The sequence below is a fragment of the Camellia sinensis genome, chromosome 2 (genome assembly GCF_055761805.1).
Source record: "Camellia sinensis isolate YWXY chromosome 2, ASM5576180v1, whole genome shotgun sequence".
Taxonomy (NCBI): domain Eukaryota; kingdom Viridiplantae; phylum Streptophyta; class Magnoliopsida; order Ericales; family Theaceae; genus Camellia; species Camellia sinensis.
Window position 1 is genome coordinate 15,712,748 of NC_138962.1, and position 23,930 is coordinate 15,736,677.

General features: G+C 41.4%; 1 protein-coding gene and 2 pseudogenes across 4 annotated transcripts; 1 reads left to right on the plus strand and 2 right to left on the minus strand.

The window, feature by feature from the left end:
• Window positions 1-773: 773 nt before the first annotated feature.
• Window positions 774-22,493, minus strand: LOC114264792 (alanine--tRNA ligase, chloroplastic/mitochondrial). 2 transcript variants are annotated; one of them, XM_082913798.1, is made up of 13 exons: window positions 22,211-22,493; window positions 20,981-21,061; window positions 20,666-20,874; window positions 5,981-6,159; window positions 5,189-5,267; window positions 4,687-4,818; window positions 4,400-4,549; window positions 4,056-4,166; window positions 3,046-3,951; window positions 2,613-2,885; window positions 2,244-2,453; window positions 2,000-2,157; window positions 774-1,422 (listed from the first exon to the last, which is right to left on the minus strand). In XM_082913798.1, exons 1-13 carry the CDS (start codon window positions 22,332-22,334, stop codon window positions 1,086-1,088), a joined length of 2,949 nt encoding a protein of 982 aa, XP_082769924.1. In that variant the 5' UTR covers window positions 22,335-22,493; the 3' UTR covers window positions 774-1,085. The 2 variants fall into 2 exon arrangements, with proteins under 2 accessions (XP_082769924.1, XP_082769923.1); XM_082913797.1 differs by having other exon boundaries at window positions 4,684-4,818.
• Window positions 6,741-8,040, plus strand: LOC145819866 (uncharacterized; annotated as a pseudogene). Its single transcript, XR_014360622.1, has one exon. The product of XR_014360622.1 is annotated as an uncharacterized LOC145819866 (transcript).
• On the minus strand, window positions 11,949-13,756 carry LOC145819867 (vesicle-associated membrane protein 721 pseudogene; annotated as a pseudogene). The gene has a single exon (XR_014360623.1). The product of XR_014360623.1 is annotated as a vesicle-associated membrane protein 721 pseudogene (transcript).
• Window positions 22,494-23,930: the final 1,437 nt, after the last annotated feature.

Genomic DNA, 23,930 nt, shown 5'->3' on the forward strand with positions numbered 1-23,930 from the left:
AGTACAAACTACAAGTAGAAATACACGCGAAACACAAAATGTTGAGAGAGTATTAATATTTGTGCTTAACCTTCAGACCATAGAGTTTTTTTTGGTTGTCTAATCAGCCATACCTCCATGTCAGGGATTCAAACTTAAAGCATTAATTTAAAAACAAAATGGCAGTAAACAATTGAACTATATATGTTACTATTAATAACGGTTCATTCCTCGTCATACATGGATCAGGTTAGGTATCAGAAATCTGATACTTATCCCAACAGATCTGGATGATTCACAGAGAGAGATTGGAATTATATAAACAACTTCATAAATAATTGCTTTTCCAGCTTCAAATGGCCATGATATGCATGGAGTGAAGAGCAGATATAAAACTGGGAAGTTCAGAGGGCATGGAACATTTAAAAATTTGTGAAAACACCATCTGCTCCAAAGCACACGAAAGTGCCCACAAAGGTATGCATAAGCCACATACACTAGCCAAAAGTAGAGGTAAAAATGGAAACAAAGGTCAACACACTGTGTGGTGTGTTGGGATACTGTGACCTCTTACCCTAATGCTATGTATATGTGGTTGACAAGGGCGATTATCTCTATATTGAGAAAGAGAAGTACAATCTCGTTATCTTCAACCATGTTCTTGTCATATACTATCATCTTGGACACGCTTTTTACTGTCATATTTCATACAAAAAATTAATCTAAGCAGAAGAATTAATATACTGTTTCCAAACTAGCAAATATTTTTCCTCTTCCAATCAGGCTAACAGTCATTTTTGAAGTACTAAAGCCGAAAACTTTTGATTATTATGTACAATTGGCTCACACAAAGAAATGAACATAGCAAAATTACATTGTTTGACCAAATAATACCAATGCTATGTGATGAACTTTGCAAATTTTCTACTTACCCTCTTCCCCCAACCAAAAGAAACAGAAATAAAAAAATAAAAAAAAAAATAGAAAGAGAAAAGGGTTCTATGCTATTGCTATGTTGGGATGTAATAATTGCCTAAGCAGTTGCATAACTGGAATCTATAAAAGCTTCACAGATTCTCATAGCTTTTGGGACAGCCTAATGAATTTCAGCTAGCTTTTTCTGATAAAATAGAAACAAGCTCGGATCGAGCTTTTTCGAGGGCACTTGACAAATTCTCAGGTTTTCTACCACCTGCCTGAGCAAAATTAGGCCTGCCACCCCCTCCTCCACCGCATAGCTTCGCTATAGGCCCAATAAATTTCCCTGCTCGAACTCCCATGCCAACCACCCCCGGTGAGAATGCAGCGATTAAACTTACCTTGCCTTCACCAGGACATGAGCCCAAAATCACAGCTGCCGGATCTTCTAATGTATCCACTAGGTAGTCAGCTGCACTCTTCAGTGAATCAGCATCTGTATCATCCATGCACTCAACCAGCACCCTGTAAAGTAATTTTCCAGAAAGCAACTGTATTATTCATAGAATGCTCTTTTAGATCTCCAAAGGGGAAATAATATCAAGACTTGTTAATGTCAATTTTTTTTGTTTTTGTTTTTGTTCTTTTCTGCGCTTGGGTTTAGGTTGAGTTGTCTGAATGATGGCGGTGCGAGTTAGCTATGTTGAAGAGCTTAATATAGATTGTTGGGCTCATTTTCTAATAGCTTAAGCTTTGGGGACTAATGGTGATATAACATATGGTATCAGAGCCAGAGAACTAGGGATGGGTAGGGTGCATATCCTTGGCTTGTACATGGTGGGTGCTGCCAAGCGAGCACACTGGTGTGAGGGAAGGTGTGAAGCGAAATTCCACATCGACTGGGTACAAAAGTAATGTGCAGTATATAAATCTGAGGGCACCTCGTGCTGAGCTAACTTTAGGGTGTGTTTTTTCCAAGACTGTGTAACAAGCTATTCTTTACAAGTTTGAATGATTTCGTGTGCTCTTTATCATAGATGTATAGTTGATCCAAAGTTTCTACTCTTTAACAATGATGGAACTACAGAAGTTAATTTAATACCTGATATTTTTAGAATTTCCCACAAGCAATACATTGTTTGCGATGATTGAGGCTCTGTGAACTGCTGCTTTAGCACGAATAGCAGAAATTTCATTTCTTGCCATTCGCAATTCCTCCAATAGTGTTTCTACCCTGGCTGGTACATCTTCAGCTTTCACCTTTGCAGAATGAATTTTAATAATGAAAACATTGGAAACAATCAGGTGTTCTCTATTTAGCAAAAAGAATACAGAAGAAAACATACTTTGAGAGTGGAGCAGAGCTGTTTCATGTAGTTATCTCTAGCATTGATGTATTCGATAAAAGCTTCACCAGCAACGGCTTCTATACGTCTGATTCCAGACGCAATGCCCTGTTCTGAGATTATTTTGAAGCCACGTATTTCAGAAGTACTGCTGACATGAGTGCCACCACATAGTTCCATGGATACACCTGGAACCTCTACAACACGTACCTAAAATAATCACAGTATTTGAAGGAAAAATCAAATCCTATGTAAAAGTATGTTCCATAAGTTACAGCATTTATGTGTTGTGAAATGAGCATATATTTTAACACCATTTTCTGTCAGAACTCAGAAGTACAAAAGAAAAGATTTTATAGAAACTTGAACCTGTTCTCCATATTTTTCTCCAAACATTGCAATAGCCCCAGCTTTTTTAGCATCAGTTAGAGGCATCACTTTAGTTTGCAGAAGTGTTGAGTCCTCAATCCAGCTATTGATCAGTCCTTCAATCTCCATGAGCTCATTGTCCAAAAGTGGCCGGTGGAAGTTGAAATCAAATCTAAGACGATCAAAAGCCACCAATGAACCAGCTTGTGATGTTTCCTGGCCTATTACTTTTTTAAGTGCAGCTTGTAGCAAATGAGTAGCAGTGTGATGAACCTGCCAAAGAGCAAACAAGGTTCACAAAAAGTAAAGTTTTGAGATAGAAAAATAAACTAACAAACACTACTGTAGAAGTTTGCATCATTAAATATGCAGACGAGTGCTGACAAGTTAATTATACTGTAAATGTGGTAAACTGTATTATTTAAGCCAGTACCTTAGCTCGTTGCCTCAGCTTTGCATCTACCGCAGCTTCCACTTCACCGCCAACCTCTATACTTCCCTCCTTGATAGTACCCTTATGAACAAATATATTACCCACCGATTTTTTGACGTCTTTTATCTCTATAACAGCAGTCTGTTGGTTTCCAGCTTCGGGAATAAATAGAAAACCATTGTCTCCAATTTGACCACCTGATTCAGCATAAAATGGTGTCCTATTGAGAAAAACTTCCACTTCGCTGCCTTCGGAAACCTGTAGTACCGGTTTCCCATTCACGAAGAGAGCCTCAACTACTGCTCTGGTGGAAAGTGTGTCATAACCTAGAAATTCTGTGTCACGAATATTTTCAGCTAGATCTCCGCCATCTTCAACTTCAAGTTTGACAGCATTATGTGCAGCCTGAGACTGACGTCTTTGGTTCTCCATTTCAATATCAAAACTGTTCATATCTATACTGACACCGCATTCATCAGCCACTTCCCTAGTTATCTCCACGGGAAAACCGTACGTGTCATACAAGAGAAATGCATCCTTGCCTGACAAGCAAGGTGCAGTGCTATTTTCCTGAGCACTTGACAATGCGTCTGCTAACATTTGATCAAGCAGCTTTTCCCCTCTCTCCAATGTTTGTACAAAACGTAGTTCTTCCCTCTTCAACTCCTTCAAAATGCGGGATGCTCTTGTTTTTACGTCTGAATTTATGTGGGTGCTCATGTCAATTACTTTTTCTGCAATCGTAGGCAAAAATGCTTCTTCAATATCCCCCTTTATACCAACTAACCTGCCAGTACGAACAGCCCTTCTGATGAGTCGCCGAACTACATAACCTCTCCCAATATTTGATGGGACAACGCCGTCTGACAGGAGATAAACGATTGCACGCAGGTGATCACCAATTATCTAAAACAATGGAAAGTTTTATAGTACCAGTGCAAATATAAGAATAATTAATATATGCTAGAGAAAACTATTGAAGATATCACAAACTCTTGGTGATAGCATACTTTAAGGTTTGTTTTCGTAGAATCATCCGCAAGAGCATATGAGACATTTGCCAATTTTGAGGCTTTCTCTATAATGGGAAAGATCAAGTCAGTCTCATAATTGTTGGGAACCTGCAGACATGGTAGAATATAAAACGAAGTGTGAAGTTGAACTAAAAAATAACCAAAAGAATCTTCAAGAAATGATTCTTCTGAAACCAAAATGAGATTATTGCAGGGGAAGTTTGCTGTGGGCAGTACAAACTCCATTACCAAGATTCGTATCAGATGGAGGCATCCCATTTGCTTTGATATGAGAAGTACTTAAACCGTTCATAACTCAGATGTGGCAGAGCTAGAAGTACCTTCTGAAGGATGCGAGCCATACGCTCCAAACCTAAACCAGTATCAATATTCTTTTGTTTTAATGGTTCAAGTGAACCATCATCCGTTCTATTGTATTGCATGAAAACCAGGTTGTAGAACTCTACGAACCTAGTATCATCTCCTAAGTCCTGCAAATGAAAAACATCAACTCAATAATCAAAATCATAGTGATAATGCTAATAAATAATTCAAATACAAAATAGTCCAGCTTCACCCAAACCAATATAAAAAAGAAAGGAAATGGTTTTAACAAAATATGTACAACATCTGAGTGTCCTCTCTCAGGATGGAAATCGTAATAAAGCTCGGAGCATGGACCGCAGGGACCAGTCACTCCACTAGTCCAAAAGTTGTCTTCTTCACCCATCCTCTTTATACGCTCCGCAGGAACACCAACCTGAAGCAAGAACCAGATTTATGAAGTTAATTTCACATATCATTTATATCTGGAAGCTATCAGTAAAAGAACTCTCACGTGGAAGTATACAGTCCCCAAGAAGTGAAGAACAAAAAAGTCTCAAATGGACACCTCGGACATACCAGGCAGGTGCATATTTGTAACTTGAATGACCATGAAGAGTGATTTTAACGAGGGTATGAAAATTTTGGAAACGTTCATGAAAAGCCTCTTTGGCATGAATTTGGATAGCTAGACATCTCTTTACATGGAAAACAATTTTAATGATCAGATACGCAAGCGGAGAAAATTACAAAAGATATATTAGATTATAAGTACAACAATATGATTAAAGTTCTTGTCTGCTTACCTCGTCATGCCACATTTCAAATGCTTCATCATCATCTTCATAAACACTTACCCATACTCTTTCAGCTGGCAATCCAAACCTGAGCAATTAAACAAATACTTTCATTCTTCTTGCTAAGAGAAACAATCACAAATTCATAGCTACGACGAGGAAAAATTTATTCAAAAAAAAATTTGAAAAACCCATCCTTTTAGTACTGTATTGACCAACATCTGGTACTAACATATTGGAACCTACGCCCCCCAAAAAAGGCATTTATGCTTGATTTTAGGGTCTGTTTGGCAGATGTGCACATGGACTTTACACTCTTCACTACTAGTATGGATCCCAAAATATTTACAGTTTTGACTGCTGCTTTTTTCCCATTGCTAACAACAGTGTCATCCCACAACAAACACTGTCCAAGGATGTGCCTTTGAAACTACAACTACTTGCAGCCACTAGAATGGTTACATCTTATATAGTGAATTGATGCTCATAACATTTTAAGCTCATAAATAATTCCAGGCGTTGATTGTAGACATAAAATTGTGGAAATATTATTCAAAAAATACTGCTTGTATGACTTAAAAACCAGTTTTTATCAGAAATTTTATAGGCCTGGCACCTATTGAGAAACATAAAACTTCATAAGAGGTGCCAACTTGAAATAAGGATGTTGAGATTTATGGCAAGTCAATAAGGGAAAAAAAACAAATTAAAAATAGACATATTCAATCAACAAAAGGAGTGTGAAGACAAGAGAATTATCAGTCTAGACTTTAGTGTCACAATAAAATTACTCATACATACTCCAAGGTAGTAAGCTCCCATGCCCATTTAATTGCTTCCTTCTTGAAGTAATCTCCAAAACTAAAGTTTCCAAGCATCTCAAAGAATGTATGATGTCTAGATGTTCGACCTACATTCTCAACATCATTTGTGCGTATGCATCTTTGGGAAGTTGTGGCACAGGGTACCTGTCTATGTACCTGAACAAAATATGATGATGATGTTAAAGTGGCTCAAAATTGTATTCGAAAGAACGTATGTAATATACACATGTTCATTAATGTTAAAACCTATCACCTACTTCACCCACTTAAACCTACTCCACTAAACCTAACCCACTACACCACTACCACCTCACCTACTCCACTAAACCTAACCCACTACACCACTACCACCTCCACTTCACCTACTCCTTACCTACTACACACTCACCCTCTTCTATATATAGGAATCATGAATCATTGTAATATATATCAATAAACATACATCAATTAATAATACAATCATTTCTCTTTATACATTAAATTTCTACATGGTATCAGAGCAAGGTTAAGCTCTTGGTGCTCTTCGCCTTCTGGCGGGCGACAACTTTGCCTTAACCGCCCGCCAGACCTCAACCAATTAAAACCTACCAAAACCTCCAACCACTGCAGCAACTCAAACCACTGCGAGCTCGAATTGACGCCAACTCTTCTCGCAACCAGTGTTTCATTTCGGCCTACTGCAGATACAGATTGCCTTGCTGCAACTCCGGGCACCGTCGCCGACCATCCCAACTCGCATGGTTTGCATGCTTCGTGTCCAGCACCTGCAATATTGCTGCGTCTGTCAGCCGTGACTGCTGACCACGACGCCTACCCAATACGTCGTTGGTCCGTCCATCATCCTTCTCATTCACTGCTCATGCGAGCTACATGTGCTGCCGCCGACCTGTTCTAACTGTCTCGGTGCCGTGTATGTGTTCAGATGTAAGAACACAAGACATGTCCTCTCGTCCCAAAGTCTCCACTCCTCTCACCTCCCTCCGCCGCCTGGCTGAAGGTTACTGGTTGAAACAGTCCTCGATGTCTCCCTATGCAGATTTTGTCACTGCAATGCTTATTCGTTCAACTGGCCTGAATCTTCAAAAAGCATATTCTCAAAGATTGAAATCACTAGGCCTTGTTGGATTGTTGGAAAATTAAGAGATTCTTTCATCTGGGGATATGGCTGCTCTGGTGTACTTATGGAATCCTTTTACCATAGTCAGCTGTGTGGGTTTGTCTACTTCTCCAATTGAAAATTTGGTCATCATACTGTCACTTTATGGAGCTTGTACACGACAAATTCCATTGGCAGCTTTTGGATGGGTCATAGCAACACATTTGTCTCTTTATCCTGCTCTTCTGATTGTACCGGTGATTCTTTTATTAGGTTATGGTCCAGATGCTCCCCTAAGGAAATTGTTACTGCAAAGGAATTCCTGTGAACTGACAGGTCAACAGAAGGAACTGAAAAATCAACCAGTGCAACTAATTTGTTTCTCTTGGAAACCAGTTGTGTGTTTCTTCTTGTGGGCATCCATGTGGGCATTCTACGTGTTAGTTCTATGTGGCATTTCTGTTAAACAATATGGTGGTCTTCGGGAGATGTTTAAGAGAACTTATGGGTTTATTCTCACAGTGGAAGACTTGTGCCCAAGTTTGTCATCTTGTTAAAGCAAACAAATTCACTCTCTCTCTCTCTCTCATCTTTCCACTTTCAAACCCACAATCCTTTTTTTTAATCAACCCACTCCCTCACTTTCTTTAAACCCCTCTTTCCCTCACATGGGCTTGTCCCCTCTCTCTCCTCCGTTTGATTTCAAAATCCATTATTTTTATTTATTTTCTCCAAACCACTTTCCTTATTTCCTCATCTTTCATTTTGATTTCAAATATATTTTTATTATTTCTTTCTTTATTTTTCTTTCACATTATTTTTTATCTTTTTCAAATTCCATTCATACCATATAGCTTTGCACACCAAACCATAATTTATTCATCTCAGGGATTAACCCCGATCACAATTTTACACACACACAAAAAAAAAAAAAAAAAAAAAAAAAAAAAAAAAAACACAACACCAAAAGGTTTGTTTTCTTTTCTGCAGACGGCCACCCACCGACCTCACTTCTTCGCCTATTCCGCTGGTCTTTTCTTCTTGCCTCCGTCCTGGGTGGCCCTTGACGGTGTTGCCTCCGTGTTTCCCACTCCACTGGGCACGATCACTCCACCCTGCTCTCCTCCACTGCAGCATATGGCGGACCTCCAAATCGGAACATAACGGTGGCCTTCCGCTTCAGCTCCTTATTTTCCGTCTTTAGCACACTTATCTCTGCTCGCGCATCCTTATACATGCGCTGGAGCAGAGCCAGTTGGGCGTTTAACTGCTGCACCTCATTTGTCCTACTCTGCAGCCGGTGCGACAAGTTTGTGACCGCAGTCATGGTTTCCACACATGACTTCAATGTATACTGATTCGCCTCAATATCTGATTGCGCTGCCATTCTTTGCTCCACAGACCGCATAGGAAAGGTCAACGGAGCAAACTCAGGGGCGTTTGGTTGAGGTTCAAGGGCAACCGCACCGGTTATCTCTCTTGTGGACTCGTTGAGGTCGGGAAAGAGAGTAAGCAGACCACGGGAAGAAGAGGCCATGTTCTGGGTAGCTGGACGGGAAGAAGAGGCCATGTTATGGGTTGCTGAGTGTTTTAGAGACGGGTTGGTTACAGAGTGTTTACAGAGTGTTTCAGAATGCCAATATTCAGCGGTTTCAGACTGGTTTGCACAGCCTCCGCCTCAACCTTGGTTTAAATAGCCAGGGCAGATACGCGCCTCGCGCGCCACTTGACGCCAGACGACAAAACGGGCGCGCCAGCCAAGGTAGTCACGCGCCTCGCCATAATGTCCGGCACACATTTTTATGGATTGGGCGCGCTTTTTGATGGCACGCCTTTTTATGGATTGGGCACGCCTTTTGATGGCACGCCTTTTGAAAGATTGGGCACACCTTTTGAGGGTGCGACTTTTTAAGGGTCCGACAAGACTCTGTAAACTGTCCCGACATTGATTCCGGTTAGCTCCTTCATGGGTCCGACAAGACTCTGTAAACTGTCTCGACATTGATTCCGGTTAGCTCCTTCATGGGTCCGACAAGACTCTGTAAACTGTCCCGACATTGATTTCGGTTAGTTTCTACAAGGGTCCAGCAAGACTCCGTAAACTGTCACAATAACTATCACAACATTGTCTGCTACAACGGTCCGACATGACCCCATAAACTGTCTTCTACATCGGTCTGACACAACCATCCAGTGTCCTCTACAACGTTATGACACCACCATACAGTGTCTTCACCATCGGTCTGACACGACCATACAGTGTCTCCTATCCTCTTTTCTTTTATGTATTCGTCTATTTTCTTGTTTTGTTACTCTCTCCAAACTCAAGTTGGCTAGTTCCTATCCCCCTTGAGTTTGCGGGGGGCTGTTAAAACCTATCACCTACTTCACCCACTTAAACCTACTCCACTAAACTTAACCCACTACACCACTACCACCTCCACTTCACCTACTCCTTACCTACTACACACTCACCCTCTTCTATATATAGGAATCATGAATCATTGTAATATATATCAATAAACATACATCAATTAATAATACAATCATTTCTCTTTATACATTAAATTTCTACAATTAATAACAAAATGAATAAGACAGCATCATTGCATTCCATTAGCAGAGCTTGTAGACCAAAACCAAGAGACACATACCCATCAAAAGGCGAACAAAGGGGGCAAAAAAGAAGGAAACTACGACACACATTAATGAAAAACCAGTCAATTACTAGATTAATGAATCATACATTTGGTAATCATCAGACATCATGCCAATATGTTAACCAGCCCAATTACGAGATGTGCACCAGTGCCTTTTGAAAATAAATTTTTTATCCAAGGTAAGGCCTCGTTTGGGAACAGGCTAATTTAGTAACTTTTTGGCCATTTGGCTAAAATATGAACTAAAAAAAACTAGTATGTTTGGGATGACTTTTTGGCTTTTTACGAAAAGATGTGCAAAAAGTAGAGAGAAAAGAGAATCTTTGACTTTTTGATATAGATTGTTGGCTTTTTGGCTAATTTAGTAACTTTTTGACTTTTTGGCTAAAAATGAGGGTTCCCAAACGAGGCCTAAGTGTTTATAACTCCATATCTACATTTGCTTAAAATAGTATATAGGTGTGTAAAAAATAAATTGATAGAGAGAGAATTACAGAGAAAATAAATTATATGTATTGATTGATGTATTATTGATTGATGTATATTGATATCAATTACAACGATTCATGATTCCTATATATAGAAGAGGGTGAGTGTGTAGTAGGTAAGGAGTAGGTGAAGTGGAGGTGGTAGTGGTGTAGTGGGTTAGGTTTAGTGGAGTAGGTTTAAGTGGGTGAAGTAGGTGGAGAGTAGGTGGATTTTAACAGGCCCCCGCAAACTCAAGGGGGATAGGAACTAACCAACTTGAGTTTGGAGAGAGTAACAAAACAAGAAAATACATAAAAATAAAAGAGGATAGGAGACACTGTATGGTCGTGTCAGACCATTGGTGAAGACACTGGATGGTGGTGTCATAACGTTGTAGAGGACACTGTATGGTGATGTCATAACGGTGTAGAGGACACTGGATGGCGGTGTCAGACCGATGTAGAAGACAGTTTATGGGGTCATGTCGGACCGTTGTAACAGACAATGTTGTGACAGTTGTTGTGACAGTTTACGGAGTCTTGCTGGACCCTTGTAGAAACTAACCGGAATCAATGTCGGGATAGTTTACAGAGTCTTGTCGGACCCTTGTAGAAACTAACCGGAATCAATGTCGGGACAGTTTACAGAGTCTTGTCGGACCCATGAAGGAGCTAACCGGAATCAATGTCGGGACAGTTTACAGAGTCTTGTCGGACCCATGAAGGAGCTAACCGGAATCAATGTCGGGACAGTTTACTGAGTCTTGTCGGACCCATGAAGGAGCTAACCGGAATCAATGTCGGGACAGTTTACAGAGTCTTGTCGGACCCCTAAAAAGTCGCACCCTCAAAAGGCGTGCCCAATCTATCAAAAGGCGTGTCCAATCCATAAAAAGGCGTGCCCAATCCATAAAAAGGCGTGCCAGATATGATGGCGAGGCACGTGAGTGCCTTGGCTGGCGCGCCCGTTTGTCGTCTGGCGTCAAGTGGCGCGCGATACGCGTGGCTGCCTCGGCTATTTAACCAAGACGGAGGCTGAGGCTGAGGCTGAGGCAGAAGCTGAGACAGAAAAACTGAGAGAAACCTCTGAAAAATTCTTCGTTTTGCTGAGAAAGATACTCTGTAACACTCTGTTGCCCAGAAAAATGGCTTCGTCTTCCCGCGGTCTGCTCACTCTCTTTCCCAACCTCAACGAGTCAACAAGAGAGATAACTGGTGCGGTGGCACTGGAACCTCAACCAAGCACCCCGGAGTTTGCTCCGTTGAACTTTCCTATGCGGTCTGTGGAGCAAAGAATGGCAGTGCAGTCGGATGTGGAGGCCAATCAGTATACATTGAAGTCATGTGTGGAAACCATGACTGCGGTTACAAATTTGTTGAACCGGCTGCAGAGTAGGGACAAATGAGGTGCAACAGTTAAACGCCCAACTGGCTCTGCTCCAACGCATGTATAAGGATGTGCGAGCAGAGTTAAGTGTGCTAAAGGCGGAAAATAAGGAGCTGAAGCGGAAAGCCACCGTGATGTTCCGATTTGGAGGGCCGCCATATGCTGCAGTGGAGGAGCAGGGAGTAGTGATCGTGCCCAGCGGAGTGGGAAACACGGAGGCAACACCATCAAGGGCCGCTCAAGACGGAGGCAAGAAGAAGAGACCGGCGGCAGAGTAGAGAAGAAAAATGCCACTGTTCCGATTTGTGTTGGTTTTGTTTTGTTTTGTGTTTTTTTTTTTTTTTTTTTTTTTTTTTTGGGTGTAAAATGGTGATCGGGGTGAGCACCGACATGAATAAAATGAGTTTGGTGTGCAGTTCGTCTTCTTCCCTTTTTTTTTTGTGCAAAAAAAAAATAATAAGGGGAAAAAAAAGATGAAAAAAATAAAGTGAAAGAAAAAGAAAAAAAGAAAGAAATGATAAGAAGATATGTGAAATCAAAACGAGAGAGTGAGGGAAAAAAAAAATTGGTTCACGTGAGTTTCTTGGCCCACGGTTTTGGTGAAAACCTGCAATGGGTTTGGTATTTTTTTTTTTTTTTAGATAAAATAAAATAAATAAAGGTAAAGTGGGGTAAAGTAGGGGTAGCGTGAATCAGCATGCGTTTTAAAAAGTGAGGAAGTATGAATTAGAGTGGGTATGGATTTGTACAAAATAATAATAAAATAAATGAATGGAGAAGGTTGGCCCACGCACAATTAAACTATGATCAAAATTAAGGCAATGAGGATACCAAGAACTATAAGCTTTATCTTCATATTCTGTAACCACATTTTCCTCCTCATTTGGGTACCCTGGGTCCTGAAGTCTTGTGCCTGAGAGCGAAGGTTCTCTGTTTTATCCACTAGAAGCTCAATCTTCTCTCCACGATCCAAAACCTTCTCAATATTTTCCATCATCACTCCTTTGACTTCTGAAACCTGAGCCTTTACTTTGGAAAGCTTGCTGATCTCCTCTGGATGATCCACACAGTACTGTATCTGCTCCTTAAGTTTGGGTCCAAACTCCCTATTCAGGCTATTAGCAGCAGCAGTTGCAGCTTTTCCACCACCATATCTCTTGGTGAAATCCTCCTTAACTCGTTCAAGAAATGCCATTGGAATCTGTCTGCCAGCAGATTCCACAGCGACGACACAATAAGTGAAGCCGTCTTCGACGAGATAGTTGAAGGTGTGGCCATCGCAGTTGTAGGTGAACTTGTTGTCGGAGGAAGGGAGTTTCTGGAGGCACTGAGAAGCGATGCTCGTGAAATTTCCAGTGAATTCGGCGAGAACCACTGTTCCTCTAGCCACGAAGCTGTAGATCAAAGACTGTTGCCCCATCTCTCTCACACTCAAAACCCTAAAACTTAGAGAGACAAAGGGGTAGAGAGATAAACGGACGGAGAAATTTGTAGAGAGAGAAAGTGATGTGCCGAGAGGGAGAGGGAGGTTTGAATTGGTTGAGCTCCGGCGAGCGGTCAAGGCAAGGTTGCCGCCCGCCGGAAGGCGAAGAACACTAAGATTTTTAACCTTGCTCTGATACCATGTAAAAAATAAATTGATAGAGAGAAAATTACAGAGAAAATAAATTATATGTATTGATTGATGTATTATTGATTGATGTATATTGATATCAATTACAACGATTCATGATTCCTATATATAGAAGAGGGTGAGTGTGTAGTAGGTAAGGAGTAGGTGAAGTGGAGGTGGTAGTGGTGTAGTGGGTTAGGTTTAGTGGAGTAGGTTTAAGTGGGTGAAGTAGGTGGAGAGTAGGTGGATTTTAACAAGGTGGCTGGTTTTTGAAAACTTGATAATGGAAAAACACACATGCTAATTACTAGATTTGCCATTTCTTGATGTTTCCGGCATTGAACAAACGCGGTCCTCGACAGCAGATTTTGTTCCTTGGCGGTCGATCTTTTGAGTTTGAGGAGGTTTCGTTGGAAGCGCCTGGACACTGCGATGTGTCAATTGTGGAGAGGGGGCTTGGGCTTCGTCAGGCTGTGGTGGTGTATGGTCATGATGTGCGTTGGATGGTGGCGCGAATGCGGTTGGCCTCGCAGGACCCAGGTAACTTGCAGTTTTTGGGTCGTCTCACTAGGGGTAGTAGGATTGTGGCAGTATGGGTTCGTGGCGAGGAAAGTGGTGGTTCGTCCTTTCAAATAGTGGTGACGGCAGGGAAGAGGCGAGAGCAAATCTTCATTCCTATGTCGGATTTTGGGGATGGGTGGGAAGGAGTGGCCCTGGTCCTTGAATGTTTTGGGATGCATAATGGTGGTTCAATGTAGGGTAAGGAAGGGTCCAAACCTGGTCCATCGCAATCAGCCATGGGGGGAGTGACTGACGGGGTTAAGGAAGTACGGAGTGCAATAGAGGTGGAATGGTTCCGTTTGTTGGACAGGTCGCTTGTTGGTAGAGTGGGGGAGATGGGTGGCAAGGGGATGAGTTTTGCCGCTATGTCTGGTTGGGTAAATCAATGGTGGAAAACAACGGGGAAGGTGGAGGTGCGTCCGTTAGGAGGCCAGGCGTTCCTCTTTGTTTTGCCAAATCGCCGTGAGGCAGAGGTGTTGCTGCGACGGCAGTGGATTGTTAATGGAAGGGATCTAGTGTTGGAATGGTGGTCACCTTTAGCACTCTATACCTCGAAAGCTACAACCTTGACAGCGAAGAGTGTTTGGATTCAGGTGATGGGAGTGCCCATCCACCTTCGCGGGGAAGATGTTTACCGTGCCATTGGTGATTAGTGTGGTGGTTATGTGGAAACAGATGAGTCATCAGTGGATTTGGGCTATGTTTGGCTACGAATCAGAAGTTCTCATAGCACACCGACGCATGTGGTTGTCTGATGGGGTTTGTGGCAGTTTTCTTTACCTGTATGGGTGGAGGAGGGACCTTCGGTGGAACTAGCAGTGCCGGAGATGGTGGGCGGTGGAGGAGGTGGAACGGATAAGGATGGGCGAGATTTGCTGCAATCAGATCGAAGGAAATGGCGGAAATTGGGGGTCAACGATTATCTGCAAAGATTTGGGGCAGCAAATGGGGATGGGTAGACGGGGTAATTTTTTTGGGCCAACCCCATATGGGCCTGGGTTAGGATTTTAATCGGGGAAAACAGGGGGGTCATTTGGGCTTTGCTAAGGTCCAAGCTAAGAGAAATGTGGTAGTGCCCAAATAGAAGTGGGCCAAACAACAAGGGGTTCATCGAAGTGGGCCATCTCAAGCTGTCATTTTGAGCCCAAGGAGGGATGGGGGGGTTTAATCAGTGGAAGCCCAAGCAAACCCAGTTATCAGTCGAATATTCTCCACGCTAAAAGCTGGGTTTGGCCCTAGACCAAATGATCGGTCTTCGCCGGTGTTGTGCGACTTGATGGGCAATGCCGAGAAGTTGCCGACTGGTCCACTGCCGTCGTCAGGTGTCGTCGTTGATGCTTCTTCAGATTTAGAAGGGGTGGAGCAGCATATTGATGAGGTGACGGAGCAGCCGCCTAGTACAGCCGGCCTATCGGAATCACGACCGTAGCAATTTGAAGGTGAAGCAAGTCGATGGACTGATATGACAGATGGGTTGAGCATGGTGGTCAGGCCTGAGGCAGGTTCCGATGAGGTGGCTGTGGAGAATGGTGCAAACGAGGAGGTTGATCTTGAGAGAGATACTGTTGGGTCAGATGATGATATACCACTGCCAGAGGAGGTTTCTGCTTGGGTTTTGTCTCGAATTAATGAGGTAAGCCAATTATTGGAGGTCTCCTTTGAGGGCCATGAAGAGGAAGCATTGAGACTATTTTCGGCAATAGAGGAATCATGGAGAGGTGATGTTCCTCTTCAGCAAGGGATGGAGTCTGCTAGCCATAATGTCAAGAGTGCCAGGGAATTACGTAGGTTGGAATGTACTATTAATTATGATCGGACTAAGGGAGGTGGAGTGCGGGGTACCAGAAAAGGACGTGATCAGCCATTATTATCATGAGATTAAAATTTTTGTCTTGGAATGTGCGAGGACTAAATGACAAGGGGAAGAGGGTTTTGGAGAAATTCGTCCTTAGAAGTGCAAAGGCAGATGTGGTATGCCTTTAGGAAACAAAGATGGACTGTATTGAGGAGGCAATAGTTCGGGATCTTTAGGGTGGCTGATTTGTGGACTGGGACTTCCTTCCTACACTAGGGGTGGCTGGGGGTGTTCTTCTGTGTTGGGATCAATGAGTGGTGGTAAAGGAGGATGTAGAATTGAGAGGTTTTTCATTGTCTTGCCTCTTTCGGTGTGTAGAGGATGATTTCAGATGGGCCTTCAAGGGGTTTATGGCCCAATTTGTGGAGTAGAGAGGCCAAGTTTTTGGGAGGAGCTACAGAGTATTGCTTATTGGTGGGGGGTTCCGTGGTGTGTGGGTGGAGATTTCAATGTGGTTCGGTGTCTGGAGGAGAAACTAGGGGCTTCCTCAGGGAGGGGTCCAATGCGGCGTTTTTCTTTATTCATTGATGAGATGGAATTAGTTGATTTCCCGCTTCAGGGTGGTGGTTTCATTTGGTCCGAGGGTGGAGCAATGTCTCGAATTGATAGATTTCTGGTCACAGGGGATTTGGAGGAGCATTTCTTTTGGGCAACTCAACGGCGATTACAACGTCCAACTTCAGATCATTGGCCAATCTTGCTGGATAGTGGGGGTATCAGGAGTGGGCTAACGCCTTTTCGGTTTGAGAACATGTGGTTACAATCTGAGGGCTTTGTGGAGATCGTTAAAGGCTGGTGGGTGTCTTACAACGTGGCAGGGTTGCCTAGTTCACAGTTAGCGCAGAATTGAAACTCCTCAAGTTAGACTTGAAGAGATGGAATAGAGAGGTTTTTGGGCAATTGGAGGGGCAGAAGGCAAGAACCTTAGTAGCTTTGCAGGCATTGGAGGAGAAACAAGGTGGCGCGGTGTTGTCTGAGGTTGATATGGCTCGCCGAGAGGAAGTTCGGTAGGAATTTGGTCACATTGCTCACATGGAGGAGATTAGTTTCCGCCAGAAGTCTAGATGTCTGTGGTTGAAGGATGGTGATCGTAACACAAAGTTTTTCCATCGTATGGCAAATGCTCACCGGCAGGTTAATCAGATTGGTCGTATTTGAGTAAATGGGGTGGAATTTTCGTCCTCGGAAGAGGTCAAGGCAAGTATTGTGGGTTTTTATGAGCATTTGTTTTGGTTCGTAGGGGAGGGGTGGCGACTGGGTTTGGATGGGGTAAGTTTTGATGTTATTTCTGAAGAAGATTGAATTTTACTACAAAGGCCATTTACAGAAGAGGAGGTGTTTAAGGCATTGCAAAGTATGCCTGGGGATAAGGAGCCTGGTCCGGATGGGTTTACTATTTCATTTTTTCAACAGTGTTTGGGGGTGGTAAAATTGGAGGTGTTGGCTATGTTTGAGCAGTTTCATTAGTCAGGTGAATTTGAGAAAAGCCCTAATGCTACATTTATTGCCTTGATTCTGAAGAAGGGGGGGCGGAGGATATTAGAGATTTCCGGCCTATTAGACTTCTAGGGAGTGTGTATAAGGTGTTGGCTAAAGTTTTGGTGAATCGTTTGCACAGTGTGTTGGTAGGGGTGGTATTGGAATCCCAGAATGCTTTTGTGGTGGGGTAGGCAAATCTTGGATGCGGTGCTTGTGGCGAATGAATGTGTGGACTCGCGGTTGTGTCAAGGGAAGGAGGGGATTATTTGTAAATTAGATATTGAGAAGGCCTACAATAATGTGAATTGGGAGTTTTCTGGAGAGGATGCGATTTGGGGAGAAGTGGCGGCGTTGGATTCTGTTTTGCATTTCTGCTGTGCGAATGTCGGTTTTGGTTAATGGTTCCCCGACAGGGTTTTTCCTGACTCATCGCAGGATGCGGCAGGGTGATCCTCTATCTCCTTTGTTGTTTATTCTGGTTATAGAGGCTTTGAGGCATTTGTTGGCTAAGGTGGTGCAAGCAGGTTTGTTGAATGGTTTTGAGGTAGGAGTGGCTCCGAGGAATGCGATGGTGTGTCAGCAAGGTTTTAAAAAGCGACCGCAACCGTTACGTAACGGTTGTGGTAGTTACCGTCACCCGTTACGGCCGCTTTTGCAGTGTGATTGACATTCACAGGTGTATCGGCCGTAGCGGTTGCTATAGCGGTCGTAACGGTGCCGCAACGGCCTGTTACGCACCGTTACGTAACGGTTCCGAATTGCTTCTTTCGAAAAAACACAAAAAAAAAAAAAAAAATTGAAAATAGGGGAAGAGAAATAGAGAGAAGAGGGAAGATGGAGGAACAAGAGATAGAGAGAGAGAAGAGGGAAGATGAAGAACATGTTATTGATTTGTTGAAGTTGTAAGACCTATGCTATTCTATTCAGCTGTTAGCACTCAACCATTTTGTTTGTGTGTGTCTATCTATATATTGTTTGAAAATAATAATAATAATAATAATAATAAGTGTGGTCATTATCTATTTGGCTTGATTAATATATATATATATATATATATATTTATGCTTTTATTTATTCTCTTACTTTTGTCATTGTTTATCTTATATATAATAGTTAGTGATTGATTTTTTTGTATAATATAAAATCATTAATTATTAAAATAAAATGTAAAAAATTAAGTTTATAGTAATTTAAAAATATGAAATATATTGGATCAAACTTAAAAATTTATAAAAATTGAAGCAAATATTGATCATGGAAAAAAAATGTGTGTATCGGTACGTTTTTTTCAAATTGTGCAAAAAATAAAAAAATTCACGGTTCCGGTTACCGCAACCGTTAAGCTATGACCTTTACACCCCGCAACCGCAACCGCGCCACCACCACTGTTACGGCGACCGCAACCGCTTTTCAGAACCTTGTGTGTCATTTGTTTTATGCAGATGACACGCTTATTTTTTGTGATGCGGAGGAGGCCCAGATTGGGCATTTGAGATGTGTGTTGTTGTGTTTTGAGGCAGTGTCCGGCCTTCGGGTGAATTTAGCAAAATCAGAATTGATTCCAGTGGGAGAGGTGGTGAGGTCTTCGGTTCTGGCAGCCATTTTGGGGTGCAAAGTGGTCTCTTTACCTGTCATATATTTGGGGTTGCCTTTGGGGGCGTCCTTCAAAGCTACAGGGATTTGGGAATGGTGGTGGATCGGGTGCGACGACGGTTGGCAAGGTGGCAACGACAGTATTTGTCGAAGGGAGGACGGCTTACATTGATTAAAAGTGTTATGTCAAGTATTCCGACTTATTTTATGTCTGTTCATGTCATCCCGGTCTCTATAGTGAGGCAGATTGAGAAACTGCAGAGGGACTTTTTGTGGGGTGATGGGGGTGAGGGTGGTCATTATCACTTGGTGTCTTGGGATCGGATTTGTATGTCTAAGGAGCAAGGGGGATTGGGGGTTCGGAGGTTGGTTTTGTTTAATTTGGCCTTGTTAGGGAAGTGGCTGTGGCGTTTTGTGGAGGAGAGGGAGCCGCTTTGGAGGCGAGTGGTGGTTGCTAAGTTTGGTGTGGGTAGAGGGGGAGTGGTGCTCGGGACGGGTGGGTCATTCTCATGGTTATAGGTTATGGAAAGGGATTTGGCTGGGTCGGGAGGTGTTTTGGCAACGAGTGAGGTTGAAAATTGGTGTGGGGGATAGAGTTCAATTTTGGCGAGATAGGTGGTGTGGAGACTTGTCTTTAGAGCTTCGATTTCCTTTGATCTTCGCTATTGTTGCTAATTCTGAGGTGTTGGTGGGTGCTGTGAGGGTTAGGGAGGGGCAGTTGAGGGTGTAGAACATGCAGTTGCGTCGTGATGTCCAAGATTGGGAGCTAGATCAATTAGTGGACCTTCTTGGCTTTTTATATGGTTTACATCTTGGACAGGCGGATAATGATGCCTTGGTTTGAGATTGTCCTAGGGCCAAAGGTATTTTTACAGTGTCCTCGTTCCATGGGGCGCTTGTTCAAGATAAGTGTGTTTTTGATGGCACCTTGGTTTATCCATGGAAAAGTGTTTGGGTGCCCGGCATGCCACCCAAGGTTGCCTTCTTTGTGTGGACGGAGAGTTTGGATCGTATTTTGACCATTGATAATTTGATTCGTCGTGGGCATATTTTGGTGAATTGGTGTTGCTTGTGCGGTCAGGCAGTGGAATCAGTTGATCATTTGCTTATTCATTGTTCGGTCTCTTCTCGTCTTTGGATGCTTGTGGTGATAATTTTTGGGATGGTTTGGGTTCAATCAGGTTCTTTGTTCGCAGTTTTGTAGAGTTGGGTAGGGGGGAGGGTGGGGAAAAGGCGTCGAAAGGCTTGGATTCTTGCCTTGCATTGTTTACTGTGGTTGATTTGACTGGAGCGTAACAGGTGGGTGTTTCACAGGGTGGCTCATTCCATCACTTGGTTAGAGAGGCGGCTTCTTACTGTTTTGTATAGTTGGGTCACAGGTTTAGTAGATTCAGATGTGTTGGCTTTTACAGATTTTGTGGAGAATTTGATTTGTTAGTTTCGTTGGGCTTTTGAAGCCGTTTTTGTATTCTTTGTATCTTCTTGATGCTTTATCTATAAAGTTTGGTTATTTATCCAAAAAAAAAAAAAATAGTATATATTCAGATACAACTTACAAGACCCTAATATTATGTGATGAGAGAATGGAGAAGTATTTCAATATGGTAGTATAGAAAAATCCATTACCTCATGTGATGCAATTTTATCCTTAATCATTACAATTGTATGGATGACAACTTAAATATTGAGATATTCCAACAACAGTAGAGCATGGTGTGTCTAATGAGGCATAAATACCTACAAGTTTTAATATAATAAATAATTCACTGTGCACAATGATCTCAATGTAGCATACTAAAATAAATAATTCACAGTGCACAATGATCTCAATGTAATATATTTCTATATGCTATGTCCAATATAATCAACTGAATGCTAAGTTTAGTCTTTATTTTCAATAGAGTGATCCCAAGTCAGGCTTTGTAAGAAAATTCTGAACTACATGTAAATACCTTTCCCAAGAATATGGGCTTGAACTGAAGCATTCCAGCAATTGTCAGCAGAACTGTTGGATCATCTGGTACAAGAGAAGCACTTGGAAGGACCTTGTGACCTCGTGAAGCATAAAAATCAAGAAATCGCCGGCGAATGGAATCCCCACTTGTGGGGACATCCTTGGATTTATCCTCAACCAATTCCTCAGTCATAGGTTGTATTGAGGCTGAAAGAAGATATCCAGAAAAGGTTTTTATATCATTCGGAAGACAGATGCTGAAGAATTTGTAAGCTCCTATGACAAAAAATGTGAACAAACAAGAGTTCTCTACCTGACGTAATTCTTGTGGTGAAGTTTACTTTCCGCGCTCCCTTCATTTTGGAATGTTTAGAGGGAAAATGATCCCTGCAACCTGTATGCAGGTTCTAATGTGTCAGCCTCAAGAAGGGAACTTAATGCAACCCACCCCCCCAAAAAAAAAAGAAGACTACTCATGTCGTGGTAAATCTAGATAAAGCAAAGTTCACAGAGAAAAACCAAAAGAATACACTACACTGCACTCACAAATCCCCAAACCTGTAATTTTTGTGCCCTGAAGAGTCTGGAAATTTATACATGGCAATACAATCAAACACTTGAAAAAGAGTCCAGTTAGTTTGTTTCGATTATTTTTCTATCCAAAACCACGATTGAACTTAAGAAATTGAAGGATTTACCAGAGTCGAGAAAAATAATTATATCTCCTGCCCTAAGTTAATAAATTTGGTTTTTCTTGATTTGAATCTGATAATCAAGAAAACTCTAAAATTACAAGGACGAATTGAGACCTTCAAATAGAAAACCAAAGTTCAAAAAATAAGCACAAGAAGTTAAACTAATTATTCCAAATTTAAGCAATAGACTAAAGCTTAAAGACTAGAATTTGTTCAATCAAGTCATACATTCATGTAGCTTCAAGTGAAATAAAAGTCATCTTCAACCAATATATATGTATACCACAATTGAGCAAGAGGACTCTTGAATTCACATAAAAACACTACACCACTTATAAGAACTCCAATATTACGAAGTACAAATCAATAATCCCCACCACATGCTCTTAAATCTTTTAAAACTCACCCTAGCTTTGTATACAAATTACTATCCCTGCAAAACTCATTTCAACTATTAAGTCCATGAGTGCTTCCAAAAATAAGAAAAAGGCCTACAAAAACTAAACTATACAATAAAAGAACAAAATCTAACTTATCTATTAATCAAAATTAAGATAAGAACACGGATGAAAAGAGAGAGATTTGCAATATGGGTAATAAGGAAAAATCACTTCAAGAATGTTTTAGCCCTAAAAGAAACACAACTTAATTCTACCATCTTAAAAAAGTTTGATCATAACCTTTCACATACACTTCCTGTAACAGCAATTTTTTAATTTCCTAAAAGACAAATTAAAGACCCAATTTGCTAAACTAACATAACATCACTAGAAGCAAAGGTAAATTAAACCCAAGGAACTCAAACAAATTTTAAGATTTAATAAATGTATTCAAGGCAAAGAAATTACCAATGGAGAGGGCAAGTTGGCATCTTGGCTGAAATCTTGAAAAAGGTCTTGAAGTAAGAAATGGGAGCAGAGGTTTCGCTCCATGTATGCAGCGCAGAGAGAGTTCCATCTTCAAGCCTTTCATGGCCGCTTATCTCTCTCTCTCTCTCTCTCTGTGGTTCTCTCTATATTTCGAATTGGTGTTATTTTTTAGAGAGAGAAAGAGAGTGATTGAGGGAGGGCGGGAGAGAGACAGGGAGATAGAGGGATAAGCTTCGATGTGATATCCACATAATTTGCAGTTGAAAATTGTAAGGTCAGTTGTGAGGTGTATTACAAGTGATTTTGTGACTAAAATAATCATAAAATATAAAATAAGTTGTTTTAATTATAATAAATAAAATATTATATTTAATTTATAATTATTATATATATATATTTCTTTTATAAAAGGAGTCAAAAAAATCTTCTCAAATTAAATTTTTTGAATAATTAAAAAATAAAAAAGTGAACCCACTTCCTAAATAAAAACTGAGAGGCCAGTGGACTTCCAAGTCCAGGCCACAAATGAAGGGGCTGATTGACCCAGGTCCATATCCAGAGTACCCAACTCAAGCGATTGCTTGGCTGCATTGCACCCAAATGAATTTCTAGTCCGTGATTAGACGCACACAAAAAAAAAAAAGCCCCAGAAAGATTGGAATACGAGATTTTCTGTTCTTAATTTTTTTTTTTGGGGATTGTTTAAATTACACTATTCCCCCATTTTATTTGGGTATCGTTTGGAAATAGAAGGGGGTGTTTTAAATTACACTATTCCCCCCATTTTATTTGGGTATCGTTTGGAAACAAATTATTTTGATAAATTTTTAGTTAAAATATGAGGTAAAAAAATTAGAATGTTTAGAATATTTTTTGATTTTTTACAAAAAAAATGTATAACAAGTGGAGAGAAAAATAAATTTTTGACTTTTTAGTATAGGTTATAAGTTTTTTAGTTTTTTTAATAAAATTTTGACTTTTAAACTAAAATATTCACATGCCAAACGAGACCTTAATCACTTTGACTCTTAAGTCATGTTTGATTGAAAGTTTGGGAGAAGAGATTTATAGTGATCTCGGTTTTTTCCCTTCATTTATTGTATTCCGAATTCGGGTCCCATGGTTGTATGTTGTTGTTTATACTTCATTTTCATCCTTTATTCTTTGTATTTGAGTTTTGGGATGTGTTGGGTGAGTTTGGAACAGGTTGGTTGCGAGTTGTTGCAAATGGTTGCTGTCCAGGTTTTGACTTCTTCGCTCGAGCGAGGCTTTTTGCGCTCGAGCGAGGCCTGGGTATTTGCTTCTTCGCTCGAGCGAAGGTTCTTGCGCTCAAGCGAGGATTGGAAGTCCTCAGGTTTCTTTTCAGACGCAACTTTCGCTCGAGCGTGCGTCTGCATCCTTGTTAGACCTAAAGGTTGGTATTCTTCATTCGAGCAATGCTTCTTGTGCTCGAGCGAGCAAGCCTTATGTTTTGAGTTCCTTCGCTTGAGCGAGCACTTTTGCGCTCGAGCGTACTTCTGGGTTGCAGACCTGAAGCTTCGCATTGTTCGCTCGAGCGACGCTTTTTGCACTCGAGAGAGATTCTTTTGTGTCTGCTCGCTCGAGCGAGCCTTGAGTATATCAGTTGGCAACAACGTGATATTCATCACTTTTTCATTATCTTCTTCATCCAAACCCTAGTTTTGGCTGCCTCTCTCTC